At 45.6% G+C, this 24,150-nt stretch overlaps 1 protein-coding gene across 5 annotated transcripts in view; it reads right to left on the reverse strand.

The window, feature by feature from the left end:
- The window catches only part of Arhgap39 (Rho GTPase activating protein 39), a 101,386-nt gene that overhangs the window by 12,337 nt on the left and 64,899 nt on the right, over positions 1 to 24,150 (reverse strand). For all 5 annotated transcript variants that reach the window (XR_006020874.1, XR_005286821.1, XM_038342090.2 and 2 more), the window contains exons 3-6: positions 21,533 to 21,952; positions 10,438 to 10,521; positions 5,282 to 6,635; positions 3,869 to 4,430 (exon numbers count right to left, since the gene is read on the reverse strand). Coding sequence is in view for 3 of the 5 variants with exons in the window: in XM_038342090.2 (XP_038198018.1) it covers positions 3,869 to 4,430; positions 5,282 to 6,635; positions 10,438 to 10,521; positions 21,533 to 21,952 (2,420 nt within the window). In the remaining 2 variants the exon portion in view is untranslated. The remainder of the gene's footprint in view (positions 1 to 3,868; positions 4,431 to 5,281; positions 6,636 to 10,437; positions 10,522 to 21,532; positions 21,953 to 24,150) is intronic.

Here is a 24,150-nt window from a genome sequence, read left to right on the forward strand (position 1 = left end):
TCTAGTTCTATCCATTTTCCTGCAAAATTCAAATTTTTAAATTTTTTAAAAAGATTTATTTATTATATATACAACATTCCTTCCATGTATGCTTACATGCCAGAAGAGGGCACCAGATCTCATTATAGATGGTTATGAGCCACCATGTGGTTGTTGGGAATTGAACTCAGGACCTCTGGAAGAGCAGTCAGTGCTCTTAACCTCTGAGCCATCTCTCCAGACCCCCTTTTAAAATTTCTTTAGACAGAATATCTCTGTGTAGTGTTGGCTGTACTGGAATTCCCTCTGTAGATCAGGCTGGACTAGAGATCTATCTCCCTATGCCTCCCGAGTGCTGGGATTAAAAAAGTACGCCACCACGACTGTCTGGTTTATGACCCATTTTGAGTTATGACCAATTCTTCATACAGTGAAAGTAAAGGTTGGGATTAGTTTCTTTTGTGTTTAAAATCCAGTTCCTCAGCTGGGCAGTGGTGGCGCCCGCCTTTAATCCCAGTACTCAGGAGGCAGAGGCAGGTGGATCTTTGTGAGTTTGAGGCCAGCCTAGTCTTCAAGAGCTAGTTCCAGGATAGGCGCCAAAGCTACAGCACGATTCAAGGAAGGCCTCCCTTTCTTCACTGACATGCTTTTGAGTGGGACTGTTTCTGGACCTCTGTGATGGTCACACGCAGCTGACTAGATTACTCCAGATCTGTAACAAGCTAGTGGTGGGAAGTCCTCCAGCATGCTGCTCTTCTGCACTATTCACAGTTTCAGAGGTTAGTCTGTTACCAGTGTGAGAGAGCGATGGAAATGCTTTCAAGAGTAGCCTTGGCCATGGTGTTTCTTCACAGCATAACAATATCTAAGACAAGGTCTAATTTTAAAGACTTTTTTTAATAAGCATGTTTGTGCACAAATGTATGGATGTGTGTGTGCAAATGTGTGTTGTATGTTCATGTGGGTGCAATTGTCCACAGAGGCCAGAGGTTAGAAGCATCAGATCCCCTGGAACTGGAGTTACAGTTGGTTAAGAGCCACCAAATGTGGATGCTGGGAATCGAACTTGGGTACTCCTGCAAGAGCACTATACATCCTTAACCACTGAGCCACCTTTGCAGACCCTGTTCATGGTTTGTTGTTCTTGAGATTGTGTCTTGCCATGTAGCTTTTACTAATATTAGGCTCATCATGTTGAGCTTAAATTTATGCTTCTCCTAATTCAGCCTCCAAATGCTGAAATTACAGGTGTGGCCACCATAGACAGCTTTTCACCACAGTTAGCCAGACATTGGAAAGTCTTAAAAAATACAGAGTAAGGGGCTGAAGAGATGGCTCAGTGGTTAAGAACATGGAGCGCTCTTCCAGAGGACCCAGGTTCAATTCCCAGCACCCACATGGCAGCTCATAACTATAACTCTTGTTCCAGAGATCTGACACACACACACACACACACACACACACACACACACACACACACAAATATATACAATATATACATATATATACAAAAACTGGTGGCGGCGGCACACGCCTTTAATCCCAGCACTCAGGAGGCAGAGGCAGGCAGATCTCTGAGTTCGAAGCCAGCTTGGTCTGTAAAGCTAGTTCCAGGACAGGCTCCAAAGCTACAGAGAAACCCTGTCTCAAAAAAAAAAAAAAAAAAAAAAAAAAAAAAAAAAAAAAAAAGTTAGGAGAGCTTCAGAGGACCTAGGTTCAATTCCCAGGTCTTTAACTCCAATTCTAGGAGATTCAGCATAGATCATGCAGACATGCACATAGACAAAACATCAATGCACATAAAATAAAAATAAACAAATTACTTAAAAAAATATATGGAGTAGCAACCTGGCAGTGGTCTTGCATGCCTTTAATCACAGCCTTGGGAGGCACAAGCAGGCAAATCTCTGAGTTCAAGACCGGCCTGGTCTACACAGTGAGTTCCAGGATGACGTGGGCTACACAGAGAAACCTTGTCTCAAAAAAACAGAAAACAAACAAAAAACCCCCCAAAAGTTCAATTCTGTATCTGCCTCCTGAGTGCTGGCTTTATAGGTGCCCAGCGAGGACCATATTCTTGAACATGCCTGCTGAAAAGGGATGGTCATCTTGTAATGTAGAGGTCTCTTCTGGGCTCCAGACCAAGCAAAGTTGCACACAGGCAAACTTGAGGCAATCCCAAGATGGAGATGAAAGTTTTGACAGTGAGAGCAGCCCAGGCCCCACACCCTGGATGCAAGGCACATGTTGGTTGCTTACCATTCAAGAGTCCAGAGGCAAGGCTTTATGTCCTTAGATAGGGTGCTGTTAAACCCCAGCCCACAGGTTAAATCCATCTCCTTTTATGTTAGCCATGACACCATGTGTATTACACACTGGGAAGAGGCATCCACAGACACTGCTGTGTGAAGGGTAGTGTCACAGGAGATCCTACAGAAATAGCTTAGTCACAGTCTTGGCTAGCTGACCAAAGGATTTCTAAGCCTCGGATCATCTCCCAAGTCTTCATTGGCTCACGGACTCACTCAAGTATACTCTTGTGGTATACTATGGGCCTCACACCGTGCTAGGCAGTAGAGGGACATTTCCTTAACCTATAGCTCAAATAAATTGGAAGGCCTCTTAAAAGAGGACGAGGAAGTGACTTATGAGGTCAACAAAACAGCTTCCAGGATTCCCCCGATGCTCAGAAAGGCTTAAGAGGACCAAAGACTGGGGTTCTTGAGTTGCCCTCTAAGGCCTATAGTAGGCCCAAGCTGTTTGGAACCTGATTTTGGCACTCATTGTAGGTAAAGGAACACAGACCATGTGCCAGGCTACGCATCTGCCAGGACCTATGGCAAAAAGAGCATGCCTGGGGTAGAAATTCCATGGATTCTGAAATTTCACTCCCAAGTGGCTGAGGTACAACATAGTACCTGTGCCCTGCACACCTTTCCCAGGAGCCTGCTCAAGCCACGCAGCTTCAGTCCTTTCCTCATGTGCATACACTGACCCCACAGTATTATGAAGACTGCTTTCCCCATACCTGCTGGGGACAAGGCCTAGAGGCTCTGAACAGGACCTCAGTTTCTAGCCCAAAACAGACTCTTTTCCTCCTAAGGAACAATGTGCAGTACTGTGTGCTCTAGCTTGCAAGCACGTGTGTGTTTCAGCATGTGTGTGTCCATCTGGACATCAGTTCTGTGGCTATACTGCACAGGTACCTGTAACTGTTGAGGTGGAAGATGGCCACACAGCTAGCGCCCTGTGCCCACTCTAGCTAGCCTAGGGCTCAGAGCAACTGTCTAGCTGATAGAACCATGGCCTATCTCTGTGGGCCTTGTACTTGGCCCTAGGCAGTCACAGGCAAGCAAGAAATGTGTGATAGTATACTACCTTTTGCCCTCACAGGGCAACATGGCTCATAATGTCTAGCTGACTCATCTCGTATGATCTTATATGTGACGGGCCTATGGGTTGGAGCTCGGTGACACATCCTGGTCACCATGTTTTTCCTTGCTTAGGTTATTGGCCCAGACCCCACACAGAAGACAGCATAAGCCTCCCTGAACATCTTCTCTAACAACAAGATAACAAAATAGAGTATGGTAAGGGATAGGACCTTGACAATGCCTGTCCCTGCCATGGTAGGTTTGGAGCAGAGTATATACAAGGCTATATATCCTTATTTCTGCCAGGCCTGCCTAGGCTCTTCTCAGAGTTCCAGATAAGACTCTCTGAAGAGGCCTACAAGTCAGAGGAAACACGGGTCTGGGGTCTTCCAGGGGACTGTATATCTTCTTGAAACTGGCCGGTTTTACCCAGCATGGCTAGGAGCCCTCTCCATAGCCCTTACCTCAGCAGCAGCAAAGCTGGGGTGCTGAGGGTCCCACATGCTGGGCCTTACCTTTGGTGTCATTAACGGGGTCCATATGCCGGTAGATATAGCCCTCCAGGTAGGAGTGGAACTTGGGTGTAGGTGGGAAGAAGGCCAAGCAGATGGCCATGAGCTCCCAGCCACGGGCCAGGCTCTCCAGGCGGAAGTTCTCTGTGGTCTGCCGGCACAGCTGGATGTACAGCTCGTCCCGGAGGCCCTGTGCACTCCAGCCTTTGGTGGCAATCTCCAGGGCTACATGCAGTGGATCTGCCTTGGCTCGCCTGTCACCCATGTACATTTGGATTAACTTGAAGATTTCACAAGCCTCTTTCTTCACATGCCTGTCACTGGTCACAATCATGGGCTTCTTGATGGATTCGCTGCTCCAGGCCAACATGTTGGCTATGGACACCTTTCGCCGGAAGAGACCCTGGGTGTGCTTGTTGAAGTGCTTGGAGGCCCAGTTCTCGATGTCTGTCTCTGAGGAGGGCTTACGCAGTGTGAAGGTGGGGAAGACACAGCTGGAGCTGGGTACTGCATTGCGGTTCTGCCGGCTGCTCTCAAACTGTGCGCAGGCACCAAGGTCCTCAGACTGGGAAGGACAAATGGGACTGGGCCATCAGAGGGTGGGCTGAGCAGGCAAATAGGCCCAGCTGGACTATAGCCCTAAGAGGTGTGAGCTAGTCAGGCAAGTCTCAACTTGACCAAGAGGCTGAGGATAGAGTAATAGCCTTGGTCTTTGTTCTCAGGAAACCTGACTGGGTGAGGGAGGTATCTTAGACGGGGATACAAACTCAGCTTGACACCTTTAAGGAAGGCTAGCAACTGCCTCCTATAGGCAAAGCTACCAAGCTACCAGTTCTAGTCCCACCTTTGCATGACCCTGTGACCCTGGTGCTGGAGGACTGGCTCTTTTATCACTTGTCTGGGGCTTGACCCTGTTGGTCCCTCCCTCTGCCTATACAATCAGAGCCCCTTCTCAAACAGTAGCTTTGTCCTTGAAGCCACATGAGGACCCAAGACAGCTGCTTCCCAGAATCCACTGAAGCCTTCCCCAGTGGGTGAAGATAAACCTGCCACACCATCTCGAGGAGGCCTCTGGGTTCTAACTCCACCTACTGTGGGCTCTACTGTTGCTGGGCAGATGTAGCAAACTAGCACGGATAATGGAGCCAAAAGCAACAGTGAGACTATCAGTGTCAAATCTTGGGACCTGGTGGATTCCAGAGGGCAGAGCTGTGAAAACACACTCAGGCCTTGGTGGGGCAGCCTATAGGTGGACCCTCATTGACAACTGGTACATGAGGCCTGAGACTCGGGTTCTAAAACCTCCAGGTGTCACACTCATGCCATGGATGCCAGGCACACCCAGGCCCCATTCTGCCTGTGCTGCCCTGATGTCTGGTGGCCCAGAGCTCCCGTCCGCCCTCCCCATGCCCTCACCTGTGAGGGGTGGAGGTAAGGCTCCGGCGAGGCCAGGTTGGTCTGCACAGAGATGCTCTTCTCCAGAAGGATCTGGGGGAAGCCAAGCTTTTCAAAGGTGCTCCGCTTCCAATGCTTGTTGTCCTGTTGGGCCAATGCCTCATCCTCACTGAATGCTCGTACCACAGGCCCAGGCATGGGCAGTGGGACAGCGCCATCACTTTCATACCCCGAGCCATCCTGCTGGGAGTCCCAGCTGCCCCTCTGCTTCATGTGGAAGTGGGCTTGTTGTGCCTCCCAGGCCAGTCGGGCCTGTGCCAGGAAGGGCTCAGGTGTGCCTCGTACTAGGTCTGCCTCAGCCTTTATTGGTGTAAGGCTAGACCTGCACGGAGAATGCTCTTCAGTCAGAGGCTGCTCTTCTAGAAGGTCTCCAGGACCATCAGTGGATGAGGTGCTAGGGACTTGGCACAGAGAGGGCTTTCTGTTCTTCCTCTTACGAGTGCCTGGGGAGTAACCTGTGGAAGACATGGTGTCTTGCTGACTGGACCAGGACATGGCATCCTCCTGGGCTTGGGGCAGTGGTGTAGGTGGTTGGCTTGGGCGTGACTCGGGCCCTTCCATGGTGCTATAGTCTCCAGACCTGACCCCCAGGCGTTGGTCTCTCAGCAAGCAGGGGCTGGGCTGCAGGGAGTACGTGCCACCACCTGGGTTGGGTGCATACTTGTGCCTGGGCCCACCTCTAAGCTTGGGGCTGGAACCTGCCTGCTCCACATACACTAGCTGCCGCACATACTCCTTGCCCACAGGGCTATATTCCAGGCTCAGAAAGCGTTCTGGGCACTTCTGCTTGGTGCGCATCAGCTGTTGGCAGGGTGACGTCGGGGTCTGCTTAGTAGTTTGCAGGAATGGGTGGGGTTTTCGGCCTGGTGACCTCTGTGGTGAGCCAGTCTGGTAAGGGCTGTTGGCCTCAAACTGCACATCCATGGGGGGCTCATCATAAATGGGGGCTTGGTATTCCACTGGAGGCTCCTCATAGAGTGGGGGCTCATATCCATAGCGTGGGGAGGAGGGTTGTGAGTCACTGGAGGGTTTTCGGGGCTGCATCAACAGTGGAGAACAGTTTCCAGAGAGCTCAGCCCTCCTGAGGAAGGGTGAGGGCCGCCTCTCCGGAAAGAAGACAGTGCCATCAGTGTCAGGGACAAAGGTCTGCAGGCTAGGCGAGTGCTGGCTGCCAGAGGGTCTGCGGTGATGCCCTCCCGCCTGGCTGTCTGAGGGATAGCCATTGCCCTGGGGAGTGAGGAAGCTGGGTTCGCGGTCAGCAACCTTGATGAGCATGCGTTCCTTGTTACCAGAGTTCCACCGCAGTGAGGAGGTCCTGCATGGAAAGTGACACCAGTTATTGGCAGAATTAAGTCCAGCCCCACCATCCAGCCTGAGACTTTCCCAGCATCTTCCTCATGCTTAGGTCCGTTTGGAATGGTCTTGTGCTCTTTCTAGAGCTCTTCCACCTCAGAGCTCTTTCTTGCTCAGTCTAGTACCAGGCAGAGCACTGCTTCTGGAGGTGGCAGTCAATGGCTCAGGTATCAGAAGAGCTCAAACCTATACCTACCATATATGAGCACCGCAGGGCCCAGTTTCAAAAGATGGCTCCTGTGGGCTTCCCCTTGCTTTGATCACCACTTTTACCTTGGCAGAAAGATACTTGTTTTTCTCTCAGCTCCCTACTAATACCTCTATCAGGTCAAGGGCATTCACAAATGTCCCTCACCAGGGAGGTCACAGTGGGTATCTGGCATCTTCTGAATGTCTTTTGCTTACTAAGTGGGTGGCACTGCCCCTAAGAACATCAGATACAATGCTTATATAGGTCCTATCCCACAGGCCTGAGGTCAAAAAGAGCCCTGCATCTCATGACTATGCTCGAAGTACCAAGAAGCTGGACCTAGAACAGTGTTCCAAGAAAGATGTTCCTGTTCTCCCCTAAGACTGCTGAAGTGATCCTCTGACTAAGGTTTCAGTACCTTTTGAATTTGGCTGAATAATCTTGCATGAGTTTTTGAAAACCAGCTACTGTGATTTCAAGTATCATGTTTACTTTTTCTTCTCTTCTGGGACTCCAATACAATTCACTGTGCACCATTCAGTTATCATGAGATGATCTGTATTTCTCACTTCTCCATCCTTCAGGTTCTCTTCTCATCTGTCTTATATTTACTAGTGTCTACTTAACTATGCTGTTTGCTTACTTTAGAAAGGTTATGTCTGCTTTGAATTTGAGATTCTCCTGCCTCTGCCTCAAGTGCTAAGATTAGAGGTGTCTACTATCACACTCATTTCTGCTTATTTTTTAAAATTGTATAGGTATTTTGTCTGCATATTTATCTGTATACCATGTGCATGCAGTGGCTGTCAGGGCCAAAAGAATGCAGCAGATCTCCTAGTATTGGAGTTACAGACCCTTGTTAGCTGCCATGCAGGCAATGAGAACCGAATCCAGATCCTCTGGAAAAGCAGCCAGTGCTCTTAACCACCGAGCCCCACCTTTCCAGTCTCAAGATTAATCTGCTTAAAAACACCATTTTGGGGTTGGAGAAATAGCTCAGTGGTAAAGAGCACTGGCGGCACTGCCAAAGGACCTGTTCAATTCCTAGCACCCACATGGTAGCTCACAACAGTCTGTAACTCCAGTTCCAGGGGATTCAGTGCCCTCTTCTGGTCTCTGTGGGCACCAACCACAACTACATATATGTTATAGATACATGTATGCAGCCAAAACACTCATATACAGGAAAACAACAAAAACAAAACAAAACAAAACACTGTTTTTGTCCATTCAGGATATTATGACAATGTGCTGAAGGCTGGGTGTATTAAAAACGGATATTTAGGCTGGGTGTGGGAGCTCACATTATATCTGTCCATTCACCTGCCAAATTCCAGCACTTGGAAGCCAACTTGTTCTACAAAGTGAGTTCTAGGCCAGCAGATTCTGTCTTGCAGTAGGTATGGAGATGTAGCCCAATGAAAAGCACTTTCTTAGTATGCATATAGTTCTAGGTGTGACTACCAGCAATCCTCCCTCAACAAATGCAGCAAATAAAATCTATGACATCACACATGCATCTCTACACCTGAAACTTTAAATTTTTTATTTCAAGTGCATAGGTGTTTTGCCTGCATGTATATCTGTGTACATGTACATTCATGCCTGAGGAGGCCAGAAGAGGAAACTGATTTCTAGGCACTGGAGTTATAGACAGGTGAGAGCCTCTGGTATAGGAGGTCCTTTGTGTGTTGCTTTCATTGGTTAATGAATAAAGAAACTGCCTTGGAGCCGGGCAGTGGTGGCGCACACCTTTAATCCCAGCACTCGGGAGGCAGAGGCAGGCAGATCTCTGAGTTTGAGGCCAGCCTGGTCTACAAGAGCTAGTTCCAGGACATGCTCTAGAAACTACAGGGAAACCCTGTCTTGAAAAACAAAAAACAAAAAACAAAAAAAAAGAAACTGCCTTGGCTTAATTGATAGGGCAGAACTTAGGTAGGCAAGGAAGACAAATGAATGCTGGGAGGAAGAAAGGTGGAGTTAGGAGAGAGATGCCATGGATCCACAAGAGACAGACGCTGGGAACTTTACCTGGTAAGCCACTGCCACGTGGTGATATACAAAGATTAATAGAAATGGGTTAAAGTGAGATATAAGAGTTAGCCAATAAGAAACTAGAGCTAGCCGGGCAGTGGTGGCACACGCCTTTAATCCCAGCACTTGGGAGGCAGAGGCAGGCGGATCTCTGTGAGTTCAAGGCCAGCCTGGTCTACAAGAGCTAGTTCCAGGACAGGCACCAAAAACTACAGAGAAACCCTGTCTCGAAAATAAAAAGAAAGAAAGAAAGAAAGAAAGAAAGAAAGAAAGAAAGAAAGAAAGAAAGAAAGAAACTAAAGCTAATGGACCAAGCAGTGTTTTAATTAAGTTTCTGTGTGGTTATTTTGGGTGTAAGCTAGTAAACTAGGTGGGCTGCCGGGATGAACAAGCGGGCCCTTCTGCAACAGAGGAGGGCCTTTAGGCAGGCCTCTGCAGAGGCTGTTCATGTCAGCTAATGTGGCTGGCATGTTTTTATAGGGCTGAGAGTGGCTGAACTGCTAATGTGAGGACTGATAGGTGGAAGGATCCTGGAGTGGGCTTGCTTCTCCCATCTGCCATCCAGACCTAAGATATCTAGAAAGACCTAGAGAACCTCTTGAGTTCCCTGGGACTTGTGCCTGTAAGGGGTACCTGCCATCCTGAAAATTTATTAGTGAGCCAGGCTCCTGATTTTGAGGGGTAATAGCTCCCCAGGGCTGGCAGGGTTGTGACAGTGCTTGCCAACCAAAGACTAGATGGGCACGTCTGTAAAGAGTACATCTCCTTGGCACACTATGGTGTTTTGAGGGTCATGGAAAATCTCAAGCCTTGTGGCCAGAGCTGAGGTTTGATTTGTCACCATCTAGACCCATCACGCTGATGAGAAGATGAAGCCCAGGGAGGAACACACCTGGGACACATCTGTAGTTACATAGTACACTGAGGGCCAGGGTGGGTGCTGATTCCCTTCTACACCTGTCTCTATTTAGGAAACAAATCCAATTGGCTAAGTAAACTCTCAGGGCCTCTCAAGTTTTCAACTTCTTTCCCAGTACCAATGCTGTTGCTGGGTGGTCCGTGATAAGGACCCTGACCACCCTCAGGGCTAATACTCTGCTTTCTGCCTATGTTCCCACAGCAAACCAGTTACCAAGAAAGAAGACTGCTACTTTTCTGTTTGAGGACCTCGGGCCAAGAAGCCAGAAGCTGTTTCTTCTCTATTACTATATTAGGTTTTCTGACTGGGCCTGTCAAGTGCTCTAAAGTATATAGCCAGTATTGCCTGAGGGTGAACCACACATTAAGGATCCCTCACACCCCATCTTTTTGCCAGAGGCTGAGGAGAACACCAAGGATCATCTGAAATGGAATTCCCAGTGAAGTTAGGGCAATTGTGAGTGTCCTCTGCCCACACCCAGGGGGCTGGTGGTCTTTACAGCCTCTCCTGGTGCTCCTGTTGCTTCTTGCTCAACCAGACTCTGCTCCAGCCATTCCAACACCAGCCCACACAGGAACACTCAGATCAGCAGACAGGTGTGTCCAACATCAGGCAGTTTACCTGTAGTGAAGGAGCTGGCCGTCAGCACTGTAATCCCGGTAAACCTCATAGTCCTTCTCCAGGAGCACACCTGGTGGTGAACAACTGAAACACAGCAGAAGGGAAAAGGCATGAGCTCACTTCCCTGGGGATGGCCTTAGTTTCTAGGTCTCATTATGCAGTGACACTCACAAAGATCCATCTGCTTCAGCCTTGTGAGGGCTGGGATTATAAGTGTGCACTGCACGCTCCTATGTGCTCTCCTATGGGCTAAGCAAGAACTTCAGCCCTACATTCACCTCCTCTAAAACCAGCCACAGTGGCCTGCCTAGAGGCCATGGCGCAAGTGGGCCAGGTTCTCTCCAAACTGCAAACTCCTTTGAGAGCCATTACATTCCAAAAATGAACTCCCTTCCATTATTTTGTATTCAAACATGTGCCTTAAACTATCCTCACAGAGCTCAGTATAGACCTATGGAAAGTCCTCAGCATCTGGGAAGGCCCACTGCCATTTTGTTCTTCACAACTCCTCCTGGTTCAAGGTACTGAAGACCCTGAAACGAGATCTCCCTACCTGGGCTATCAAATGGCTACACAGGGCTGGTCTGTAGCCAGGCTTTACTTCCTTAAGTACATACCCACCTGTGACTTTTCTGCTTTTGTTTTTGTAGACATAGTTTCTCTGTGTAGCCCTGGCTGTCAGAGTTTGCTTTATAGACCAGGCTGGTCTTGAACTCACAGAAATCCTCCTCTGCCTCCTGAGTACTGGGATTAAAGGCGTGCACCACTGTCCAGCATTTTTTTTTCTTTTCAATTGATTGTTTAGCAACCAAGTGTATTGGCATGATGACAAAAGTAACAACATAAATAAAATAGCAGGCCAGGCAGTGGTGGCACAAGTCTTTAATCCCAGCACTTGGGAGGCAGAGGCAGGCGGATCTCTGTGAGTTCAAGGCCAGCCTGGTCTACAAGAGCTAGTTCCAGGATAGGCTCCAAAAACTACAAAGAAACCCTGTTTTGAAAAACCAAGAAACAAACAAATAAACAAATAAATAAAATAGACATCTAGGGTACAAATTAACAATGAAGCTTAAAGACAGCTCACATATACAAGGCCCACGTTCAATCTCAAAAGCATCTATTCTAATCAAAGCCCCACATTCATCTGGGTTTAGTGGTTCATGTTTGTAATTTTAATAATTGGGAGGCTGAGGTTCAAGGCCAATCTGGGATAAGCATTAAGACCTTCTTCATAAACCAGGTGGTGGTGGTGCACACCTTTAATTCTAGCACTCAGGAGGCAGAGGCAGGTGAATCTCTGTGAGTTCAAGGCCGCTTGATTTATAGAGTGAGTTCCAGAATAGTAGAAACCCTGTCTCCAAAAACCAGAAAGACTCTCTTAGCAAACAAATATAAGGACTGTGCTGGATCAAAACAGTAATACTTGGCTCTAATACATAGGACCTAGGGAGATGGTGTGGTCGGTGAAAAGCATGAGGATCTGAATGACCCCTGCATGAAGACATGCACCTGTAACCTTAAGTTGGAGGGGAGATAGGAGGATCCTTGGAGCTGATGGGCCAGCAAATCCAGCCACAACGGCAAGCTCCAAGTTAGCAGGAGATGCTGTCTCAAAAAATAAACTGAGAAGTGACAGAAATAGACACAAGCACATATATAAATAGGCATATCCATTTGCCTAAACACATACACACAAAAAATACTGAAAAAAATGTAAAAATAGCTAAGAGAAAAAGTTCAAAGTACAGAAGAACTCAAGGGCACCATTACTTAAAGGTGGTTGCATAAAGCACCCTGGTCAAAACAATGTAGCACTCGAGAGCACAGATTCTGAGACTCAGCAGAAAGTGTGATCATCAACCGACACATATGATATGGTTTGTTCACACCAACTCATATTGAAATTTTGTTCCAACCTGAGGAAGGGAAAGGTCTTGAAGAGGGATGAGGCAATGTGACCTCCCATGAGGGCGCTGCTGAGTTTCTGTGGGGGTGGAGTGCTCTTGAGAGAGCTGCGAGGGCAAGGTATTGCAGGGTAGGTCAGCTCCTTTGTCTCTCCCGCCTGCACTTTTTTATGAACCAAAATAAGCCAGTTTCCTCTATGAATCACGCTGCTAAAAATATCTTACTGTGGGAGCAGAAAATGGTTTAAGGCAACATACAAGAATTTAGTAAACAGAATAGAAAATTAGGAAGATAACAAGATTTCTAGAAAGAAATCTTATGTCTAAAAGCTAAGAAAGCACCCTGTTCACACTGAGTGCAATGCCTAAAATGTCCCAGAACTCGTGATCTCCTGTCTCTGCCTCCACAGCATATCCTTCTGATGTGTGCCACTACGGCTGACAGAATGCTGGACAATATTTCAAAAGCTGCAAGAACATGTTCCTGGAAACCAGTGACAGATGACATTAAGGCATTTCATTTTTGCTTCTGTATGGACATGAATTTCAAAAGACTGATTGAATGAGTGGCAATTATTAACAAAAGCTAATAGTCAATATCTTCAAATATAGGATTATGATATAGAGTAGAAAGCTAGAAAATAATGACATATGTAAACATAACTCTAGTATACCTATGTCCATTTGTTTCAGGCAGGGTATCTAACGTGTTATGTCCGGTTGGTCATCAAATGCCACAAGACCTTACAGAGCATGGGACTCAGTCATCAGTTACCCTGCAGGTTCCCCGGGCTCACTGCCATGCTACACTGCAGCAGAGCATGCCAGGTATGGCACAAGTTCCTCCTCCTCAGACTCATGCCCTCTCCTCTCCCGGAATACAGATGGAAAAGACATTCCACCTGCCTGCTACTTGCACCTCAGAATTCCAGAGGACTTCATGGGTCTGAAGGCTGCTTCTACCATTATACTCATACAACTAAGGGCATCTAGGACCTTTAGGGCTTATGACTCCTCCTACATCCCACTTAAAGCCACCAGTGCCTAGGTAGGAGGAGTCAATATCAATCTGTCCTCTAGACTTTTGGCAAAGGTTGGACATATCTCTTATCTTCATTAATCACCGATGCCAGGTTGGCCCTCAGTGGGGCAGGGACATGAGAAGTACCTACTCCATAGAAATCTGCAAGATAACAAACCAGATCCTCAGGCATCCATGGGGTTAAGACAGGGAGCAGCATCAAGAAAGGGTCATCAGAGAGGGAGGTTTCAGCAGTAAGTAAAAAGGAGTAGGAGGGGAGTCTGGCATAGCCTAGGAAATGCAGCTTTATGTTGAGCCAAACAGGAGCTCCCACCACATTTTGGGATTCTATGAATTGGCTATTAAAAAATGGCTGCAGTTTAAATACGAGGTCAAGAAACTGCAGCCAGGGCTAGAGAGATGGCTCAGAGGTTAAGAGCATTGCCTGCTCTTCCTAAGGTCCTGAGTTTAATTCCCAGCAACCACATGGTGGCTCACAACCATCTGTAATGGGGTCTGGTGCCCTCTTCTGGCCTACAGGCATACACACAGGCAGAATACTTTATACATAATAAATAAATAAATAAATAAATAAATAAATAAATAAATATTTAAAAAAAAAAAAAGAAACTGCAGCCAGTTCTAGCCTGCTTCCTATTTTTATGAGGCCTGTGAGCTAAGAATGGGTTTTGTATGTTTTTTTTGGGGGGGGGGGGTGTATGTTTTAAATGGTGGAAAATATTTTATGATGTGGAAATTGCATGGTACTCAAATTTCTTAGCACAACAACTTATTCCTATAGTGTGTGGATCATCTGCACTAGACAGCAGAGCTGAGCAGGCACGAGAGATGCAACATGGTTCTTATAACTCATGTATTGCCCAATGGCAGAGAACCACAGGGATGTGGCTGTCGCTTGACAGCACTTAGGACGCCATCATGATGTTTTATTATATTTAACATTAGAGACTACTTATGACATCAAAACATCTAAAGGAAAACAGACCCTCGATGTCATGTTCTTGAGCACAGTAAACTGTGTTAGATGGTGAACACCATCTTTATGACACGGTGACATGTCACAGTGCTAAGACAACACATGTCAGCATTACTAGGCACATGCCACAATATTCTCAACTTACATAATGCTCCCAGTGATTTTAAATGGAAGTCGAAGCCTCAAGATAGAATATCTCATTATAGCACATTTACTGGACAAAAAAGATAACCATTAGAAAAAAGAAAATCCTCAGTTTCTGTATCTCTGTTTTTCATGAGCATGTATATATAAGACCAGAGGTTGACATTATGTGTCTTGTGGGAGTGCCTTCCACCGCAAAGTTTGGGACAGGGTTTCTCTCCGAAACCAGTGTGCATCACTTAGATAGAATGACTGATCAGAGAGCTCTCCCATCTTCATCTCTACACCAGGGGTACGGATGTATTTTCACCATGCCATAGTTTTTATGTAGGTGCTAGGTATCCGAATTCAGGTCCTCATACCAGGGAAGCAGGCACTTACCGACTAAGCCATCTCCCCAGCCTGAGTGTCTCACTTTTTAGTCAAGCAAGGAAAGCTGCTCACTAATGATGAATTAATTAAACTGTATTGATTGCAGCAGCCAAAACAGTATGTCCAGATATAATAAATTTGCCTAAGGCCATTAGTATTTGGCACAGACAGTTTCTTCTGAAGGTGAGGTCCACAAGAGACATATAACAATCATGTAATTCTATGGCTTTGTTTGGCTCCTGATGACATAACATGTTACTGACACTGATCAATTTTTCAAGAGTAGAGCTAAGCTGATGTACTGCCTCCTATAAACTGTCTATGTAGGAAACTACAGCAGAGAATATGTTTAAATAAGCCCAATATATTAGTTATCAATGTGACAAAATATCAGACATAACAGGAGGAAAGGGTTATTTGGCTCATGACTTGAAATTTCTGTCTGTGATGAGTTGGTTCTATTGTGTCTGGGCCTATGGTGAGGCAGAACATTACCTCTGAAAGGACGTAGGAGAAGAGACTTGTTCAACTCAAGGCAGTGGGATGAGGGAGACACGTGTTCAAGGACTAAGAACAGATACATGCTTTACTCTCAGTGACCTAGTTCTTTAAACAGGCCGGTCGCCATTAATTCATTAAGCTGTGATTTCATTCATGGAGTGATGTCAGTGCCTCTGTAATCCAATTATCTGTCAACACCACCACTAGGTGGGGACAAAGCCCTCAACACGCGAGCCTTTTAGGAGAAAGAACGTCATACTCCCCAAATAACACTGATGAACTAACTACTAATTAAGCACAACCTGAAGTAAAAACTGCCAAAATGTGTTGCAAATAACCATGCCAAGAGTAAGTGTGCACTAAAGACTCAGGAGAACAATTTATAAAACTTGAGAAATTGTAAGCTTATGTAGAAATATAAGTCCAAGGTTATTATTATATTTTTCAGTAGAAGTACTCTGCAGAAAAAAATAGAATCTATCATGAACTATGAGAACGCCAGTGTCAACAAGAGATTTCACTCATGCTCATGGACCTAGCTTTAAATAATCCCACTATGGTTTTTTTGGGGGGAGGATCAGAAGAAATAAGAGCTAAGTATTCTTGACTTGCTCCACCACAGCATACTAAAAGCTTGGAAGGAATAAAATTGTATTATAACCACTTATTTATGTATTTATTTATTAATTTATTTTGATTTTTCAAGGCAGGGTTTCTCTGTCTAACTCTGGCTGTCCTGGACTTCATTTTGTAGACTAGGCTGGCCTTGAACTCACAGAGATCTGCCTGCCTCTGCCTCCTGAGTGCTGGGATTACAGGCGTGTACCACCACTGCCTGGCTGATTAGTTTTTTAGACTAAGGGAAAACAGTGAGATTTTCTAAATGAGAAAAAGTTTTCAGTCTTTTAGCTCAGGCTAGCCTCAAACTTGTGATTTTTCTGCCCCAGATTCTCAAATGCTGATATTAGAGATGTGTACCATCACATCCAGCATTGCTGATGTTTTTCTTTCTTTCTCTTATTATGTATACAACATTCTGCCTCCATGTATGCCTGTGTACCAGAAGAGGGCACCAGATCTCATTACAGATGGTTGTGAGCCACCATGTGGTTGCTGGGAATTGAGTTCAGGACCTCTGGAGAACAGCCTGTGCTCTTAACCTCTGAGCCATCTCTCCAGCCCCCTTTCTTTCTTTTTCTCTCTCCCTTTTTTTTTTTTTTTTGCTTTTTATTTTTCCAAGACAGGGTTTTTCTGTGTGGGCTTGGCTGTCCTGGAACTTACTCTTTAGACCAGATTGGCCTTGAATTCAGAGATCCACCTGCCTCGGCCTCTTGAGTGCTAGGACTAAAGGCATGTGTCACCACAGTCCAGCTTGCAAATGTTTCTTAGTGAATTAAGTCTACAATCCCAAGGCAAATGGCACTTACATACGAATCACTGCAGCAGTCATTTTAAGGATGACTGATGTCTCAGTCATAGACATCTAGCTGTTTTATTTCCCAAGCTGTCAAAATGAAAAGGTATGATCCCACTCCAACACACATCTGAGGCAGATATAACTGCAAGATTTTCAGACAAAATGCAAAGGAAATTAGTTTTAAAATCCATTTAGTTGTGTGACTAAGGTGGTCCTATCTAACCATCATTCAAGGGCCGCTAAGCTTCAAGGCTAAAAGACAAGTATTGGCTGGGCGTGGTGGTGCATGCTGTAATTACAGCAATAGGGACGGACGATGAGGCAGGAAAACTGTCATTAGTTTGAGGCTACTTTGGGTAATAAAATGAGTTCCATGTTAGCATGAGCTAACATGAGACACAGATTCAAATAAACAAACAAAAATAAAAATATTACTCTCTTTTCCATCTTCCTCTCGGAGAGGCAGCTTTGCTTCTGCCTCTCTCCCCACTTCTCTGCTTCCCCCTCCCCCCTCTCTCTCTTCTCCCCTCCCTTCCCCCTTCATAACCCCCCTGAATAAATATTCAACCTCAAAAAAAAATAAATAAAAATATTAGTAAAGAGAAGAGTCTAACAGAGCTTGATATTTTTGCCTAAACGATGGTTATGCTCAGTTCAAACTATACACACATGGACAAATCTCTTTTCTTGGCAACACCCATCTGTATGAAGAGGCAAAAATCTTGTCACAATTCAAAACACATGAATGCTTGCCATTGGTTTTCTTTTGCCACTTTATGTGTATGTGTGTGTGTGTGTAGACCAGAGGGTGGCATCTGATGTTGTTCTTGACCAGTGTCTACCTTAACTTTTAGAAGAGGGTCTCTCACTGAGTTGAGCTAGACTTATTGGCCAGCAAACTCTGAAGCTATCTGTCTTCGCCTAGGTTACATATGCATGACCATGGCTGATTTTATTTTGGTTTTTTTTTTTTTTTTTTTTTTGAGATAAGATCTCTCTATGTAGGCTTAGTTGGCCTGGAACCCTCTATATAACCAGGCTGGTCTTGAACTCATAGAAATTCTCCTGTTTCTGCCTCCTGAGTGTGGGGATTAAAGGCATGTACCACTATGCCTGGTTCCTATGCCTGGCTTTTTTATGGGTGCTGGCATCCAAATGCAGGGCCTCATATTTCTATGGCAGGCAGCTTGCTAACTGAGCCATTGACCTAGCCCCTACCATTGGTTTTGATATCAGGAAATGTCAATGCGCCTGGTCCTTGGAGCGGCCACACTGGTAACCTGCTGCCTACAAGGTACCTTTAGATCTCTCTCAGAGCACAGCCCTAAGTGCTCTGTTGGGGCAGATGCTCTCCTTCATGTGCAGCATGCCTGTCCTCATAGGGCAGTACTCTAGCTTACAAAGTGTTCTGCAAAGAGAACACCCAGCCAGCTGGACCTTGCCCAGAATGAACACAGATGGTGAAGTCAGCAAGGGAGGCACTAAAGAATAATTCAAAGTATATTCCATATGCTGAAAAGGTTAGAATGGAAAAAAAAGCTGAATAGTTTGAGTGAGATGACTCAGCAGGTAGAGACACTTGCCTGATGACCTGAGTTTGACTTCCAGAACCCAATGAAAGATGGAGAGAATCAACTCCATAAAAATTGCCTTCTGACATCCACATGCACACTGTAGCGCATATATGCTACTCCTACATTATACACATACACTTCAACAATAATAATAAAGTTTAAAAAAGGAACTAAACAAGGTAAACAGAGGCATAAGATATACAAAAACATAAATGATCCAAGTTAAAGTTCTAGAGATGAGAAGCAAGGGCTGCAGCTCTGTTAATAGAGTGCTTGCCTGTACGTATAAAGCCCCCAGCGTCGTGTTAGGACAAAGTGGGAACAGCACATGCCTATAATCTTAGTACTTAGGAAGCAGAGACAGGAGTGCCACAAATACAAGGGCATCTTCTGGCTACATAATAAATTGAAGACCAGCCTGGATTATATGAGACTTTGTCACAACCAACCAACCAACCAACCAACCAACTAACAACCAACCAACCAACCAATCAATCAATAATTAAAAAGTTGGACTGGAGAGATGGCTCATCAGTTAAGAGTAATTACTGCTCCTGTGTTAAGTTCCTAGCATACTCTTAGCAGCTTACAATCATCTGTAGTTCCAGTTCTAGGGAACCTGATGCCCTCTTCTGGTCTCTGAAGACACACACACATACAGGCAAAACATTCATACACATAAAATATTTTTTAAAAGTTATAGAGATGAAAGCTGGGAGTGGTGGAGCATGCCTTTAATCCCAGCATTCAGGAGGCAGAAGCAGATGGATTACTGTGAGTTGGAGGTCAGCCTGGTCTAGTTCCAGGACATGCTCCCAAACTACAGAGACACCCTGTCTCAAAAAAACAAATCAAAACAAAACAAAACAAAAAGCCAAACCAAAGCAAAAAAAAAGTTATAGAGATGAACATTATGAACATTTCAATTTACAAAGTGAAAGTGAAAGATGTACCGGACAGAATGAAGAAAAATAAGCACTAAAGGGTTGGAAGGGTGGCTCAGTGGTAGAGAGTGCACCGAGCTGAAGGGGGCGGCATACACCTTTAATACCAACACTCAAGAGGCAGAAGTAGGCAGTCTATGAGTTTGAGACTAGCCAGGTCTACACAGTAAAACCCTGCTTTTAAAAAGTGTGTGCTGCTTTTACAGAGGACACAAGTTCAGTTCCCAGCACCCATTCTGGGTGGCTCATTACCACGTGTAACTCTGACTCAAAGGGGATCCTATACCTGAGGCTTCAAGGGGCACCTGCATTCATATGTACATATTCAAACACAGTCACTAATTAAAAATAGTAATTAAAATAAGGAGCTGGCGAGATGGCTCAGTGGTTAAGAGCACTTGTTCTTAGTGTAGAGAACCTAGCACCCACATGGTGGGTCACAACCATCTGTAACTCCAGTTCTAGGAAACCTGACACCCTTCTCTCATCTCTGTGGGCAGCACATACACACGGTACACAACATAAACGCCAGATGCCCATACACATAAAATAAAGGAAGAAAAAAGAACCCAGAAAATCATGAGCATCAGTGACTTCATGGCAACAGGTTTAGTATACTTGTAACTGGGGATAAATATATATTAAAGCTTCAAGAAAAAAACTGGCTGAGAATTTTCCAGACTTGATGAAAACTATATAGCCATATGCCCAAGAAGTTTGGAGCACAAGAAAACACCATAACATGAAATTTTACGGCAAAGCTTGGTGGGGGGTGGCACACACCTTTAATCCCAGAGGCAGAGGTAGGCGATCTCTGTGAGTTCAAGGCCAGCATGGTCTACTAGAGAATTCCAGGTCAGCTAGAGGCACACAGGGAGACCCTGTCTCAAACAATAAACAGAAGAAGTAAAGTGGGTTGGAACCAGCTGAGTATTGCACACACCTGCTATTTCAGCACTGGGGAGGCAGCAGAATCAGGACTGTATCTGAGGCCATTGTGGGCTATGTAGCAAAGACTATCTAAAAAATCTACACCATAGGATACTACTCCGAAGTGTTGATAAATGTAACAACATGTTAAAATAATAAAAAGAATGAGAGAAGAGAGGCCAAAGGAGTATACAAGGTTTAGGTTCAGTTAAAATTCTACAAAATAAATTAATTTCTGTATCAGAAGCAGATCCACAGTCCTCTAAATGTGGTGGTGAAGAGGGACAAGGGGAACAAGGGAGTCAGGGTAAGAGACATCATTCCCTTGGTTGTGGTGATGCTCATGGTGCATATGTATGCATGAGAATTTATCATAATGCATGCACTAGATATGTGGGCTTCTTCCCCTGGAGTTTCCATACAGAAGTTACACATGGGGAGAACTTCAAGGCCACGTAGTACACCGTAGCCTTATTTCCACAGAAGAAATAAGGCTACAATGACACCCCCAGCAGAGTCACACCTGGTTATGCTCTTTAGATGGAGACAGCTGACTCAAGGGCTCCCATTGCAGCCTGATAGCCTCATCTGTTTAACCATGCCGACTAAGTCCTCTGCCTGAGTCCCAGTCCCTTTACCTGCTCAAGCAATTAACAGATGCATTTCCTTCCTGAAGGATCCAGGAGAATCAGTTTGGTTCAGACACAAGCAGCAACATCATGGTTCCAGATGGATTCTTTCAAAGGAAGGCTGTCCCTCTATCCCTCATGCTGCCAGAATTAGAGGCCACCCATTCAGTCTCCATAAATTTACTCAGTACTCAAAGGCAGAACTATTAGCAGAAAAGTCCCCACTGAAGGTACATCAATGGCCTCTGGAAAAGGACTGAAGGGGCTCCAAGTGTCTAGTTTCCTCCTTGATGCCTTTCTCTCTCCCTCCCTCCCTCTTGTATTTGAATCAGGGTCTCACTTAATATAGACTGACTGCAAATCCTGATTCTCAGCTGCCTCCACCTCCCACATGCCGGGATAACAGGTGTGCAACACCACACCTGGCCTTACTTGACTTTCCCTTCCTCCGAGGCTCCGTCCACTTCCACAGGTGACTAACGACACAATCAATAAAGAGGAAGTGGCTGGCCTGCCTAATAACCCTGGCCCAGCAAAGACTTAAAACCCTACTACTGAATAACGAACAGTCTTGCACGCTATATGCAGCCTTCTGCCACCTCGGCCCCATCCTCTTCTCAGTACCTCCACCCCAGCCCCAATTCCCGGCCCTGACTCCTTACCTGCTACTCTCCTCCTTCGAAGAGACCAAGGTTGTCGCCCGCCCACTGCGAACTGGCAGTTCCTGTGCCCTTTCCTCAGGCTCTGGCTCCAGTGACGAGCCGGTGCTACCATCGCGGCTACCCCTTCCTGGGCTGCTGTCTGCAGAGGCACGCGGAGACTCGGTGTTCTGCTTCAGAGTCTGCAGTTTAGCCAGAGGGATGATGTCGCAGTTCTGTGGGCGATGCCACACCGTGCGCTGTGAGGCAGCACTGTAGTAGTAGAAGCGCGACGTATTGGGGTCAAAGAGCTCCCACCACTGGTCCTCGCTAGTGCGCTTGATTCGCACGCCGGCTGGCGGGTCCCATACGCACTCCCCGGTGACCAGGTTGGCATACATTCGTTCTCGAGTGCGCGGTTCGATGATCTCCACCCACTCCAACCTGCAGGGGACAAGGGCATCAACCAAGACCCTGGCTCTCACCTTACGTACTGGACAGGGGCTTCCACCAGCTGCTGAGTGCTCCTGGTGGTATTTCCTATGAAACCCCAGGGCAGCAGGACCACAAACTATTGCCATTGCCTGGTTCTCAGCCTGCAGCCCTGTAATCCTTTTTATTTATAAAAATGTAAAGTACTCCAAGCAAGGCCTTATGTTTGATGTCAGGCTGTAAATGTTTAACGACTGCTTCCAAGTTTTTGTTTATTTAAGGTTTATTTTATGAGTGTGTATGTGCATATGTGTGTAGTGCTCTAATAGGTCAGAAGAGGGCAGAGGACCTCCCAGAGCTGGAATTACAGTCTGTAAACCACTCAGCATGAGTCCTGGGAGCCAAACTTAGAAGAACGTCACTCACTCTTAACCACTGATGCAGTGGCTGTGTTTTCACAAAGCAGCTGCGCTGGTATTGGGACTGTGAGGCTCATCACTGAAGCAGTGTTCTAGGGAAGCCCCTTCCTCTTTAATGGAGGTTTGATTCTGTAGCCCAGAATGGCCTAAATCCTCCTGCCTAAGCTTGCCACGTGGAGAAATGACAAATGTGAGCCACCACGCCTGGCTCTGGAAGTGTTTGATATAAAGACAACGTTTCAGAGAAGGCCTGCCACCTCCATAATAAATAAAGGTGTGAAGCCTTGTTTGCAAGGGACACATTTCTGTTGTATCTATATAGTTCTATAGGTCACCAGACAGGAAAGCAGAAAGAAAAGAGGTTGGAGGCTGGCGGGATGGTTCAATAGTTAAGAGCACTTGCTGATCTTGCAGAGGGCCCAGCCTTGGATTCCCGGCATCCACATGACAGCTCACAACAGTCTGTACAGTTCCAGGGGATATGATACCCTTTTCTGATCTCTGTGGGCACCAGGCATGTATACCATATACAGATATGCATGCAGGCAAAACACATATACACATAATTTAAAAAAAAAAAAAAAGAGGTCTTGGCTGGGCAGTGGTGGCGCACGCCTTTAATCCCAGCACTCAGGAGGCAGAGGCAGGCGGATCTCTGTGAGTTCGAGGCCAGCCTGGTCTACAAGAGCTAGTTCTAGAATAGGCTCCAAAGCTACAGGGAAACCCTGTCTCGAAAAAACAAAAAACAAAAAACAAAAAAAAAAAGGGTCTTAAAAGGTCTGATAGGCATAGTGGAATTGGTGCAGCTTTCCCACTCCTTCCTCTGCTCTATGTGTGTGTGTTTACAAATGTATGTATGCTTACGCTGGGATGTTTTCATCAATCACATCCTCAGCGTACTGGAGACAGAGTATCTCAATGAACCTGGAGTTCACTCTTTTGGCTAGACTGTCCAGTGAGCCCTGCCCCATGGATCTTCTTATCCCTGCCTCTCCAGCACTGGGTTATATGCACACACTGCTGCACCCAGCTTTTACATGGGTGTAGAGGATCTGAACTCAGGTCCTTGCTTCACCACCAGAGCCAGTTTCTCAGTCCATGCCTTCTGTTTCCCTTTTAAAATGATCTGCTCTTTTTTTCCAGACTTCATAAAGAAAAATTTCAAATGTGAAAATACAGCAAATATAACAATGATTTCTACATGTGTTTTATTTATTTATTTATTTATTTATTTATTTATTTATTTATTTATTTATTTGCTATTATTAACATAGTCAAACACTTTTCTCAAATTCCTGAAAAACTCACAAGGAACATAGCTTTTCTTGGTTTCTTAGTGATCCACAGGAGCTTTATTTTAAACACGTGTTCTAAATAGACACTCAATGATGTGTCAGGAGGACCTACTTTGTGATTTGTGTTCTTATTCCCTTTTGTCTTTTGGGAAAAAAAAACAAGTTTTAATCTTAATTAGTTGGACTTAAAATCCTACTTCTTTCTGGTTTAAGAAATCTTTTATACTTGCAGGTCAAGCATATTCTCTTATAAATTGACTTCTCAAAGTTTTATAATGTTGCCATTTATACCTAAGTCTTGCATCTGCCTGAACTGATTTTGCTTCTTGTGGCATTTCATTCTGCTAAACAGTACCACCCCCGTCCCCATGATGGACAAGAGCAGCACTACCAGGTCTAGGTTTACAAGTGAACATTTCTGTCTGAGATCCCATCTGGCTTTGTGGATCAGCCTAGCTCTCTGAGCCTTTATTAGAGGAGCTTAGCAAAATCAACA

This window comes from Arvicola amphibius, chromosome 9 (assembly GCF_903992535.2).
Source record: "Arvicola amphibius chromosome 9, mArvAmp1.2, whole genome shotgun sequence".
NCBI lineage: Eukaryota > Metazoa > Chordata > Mammalia > Rodentia > Cricetidae > Arvicola > Arvicola amphibius.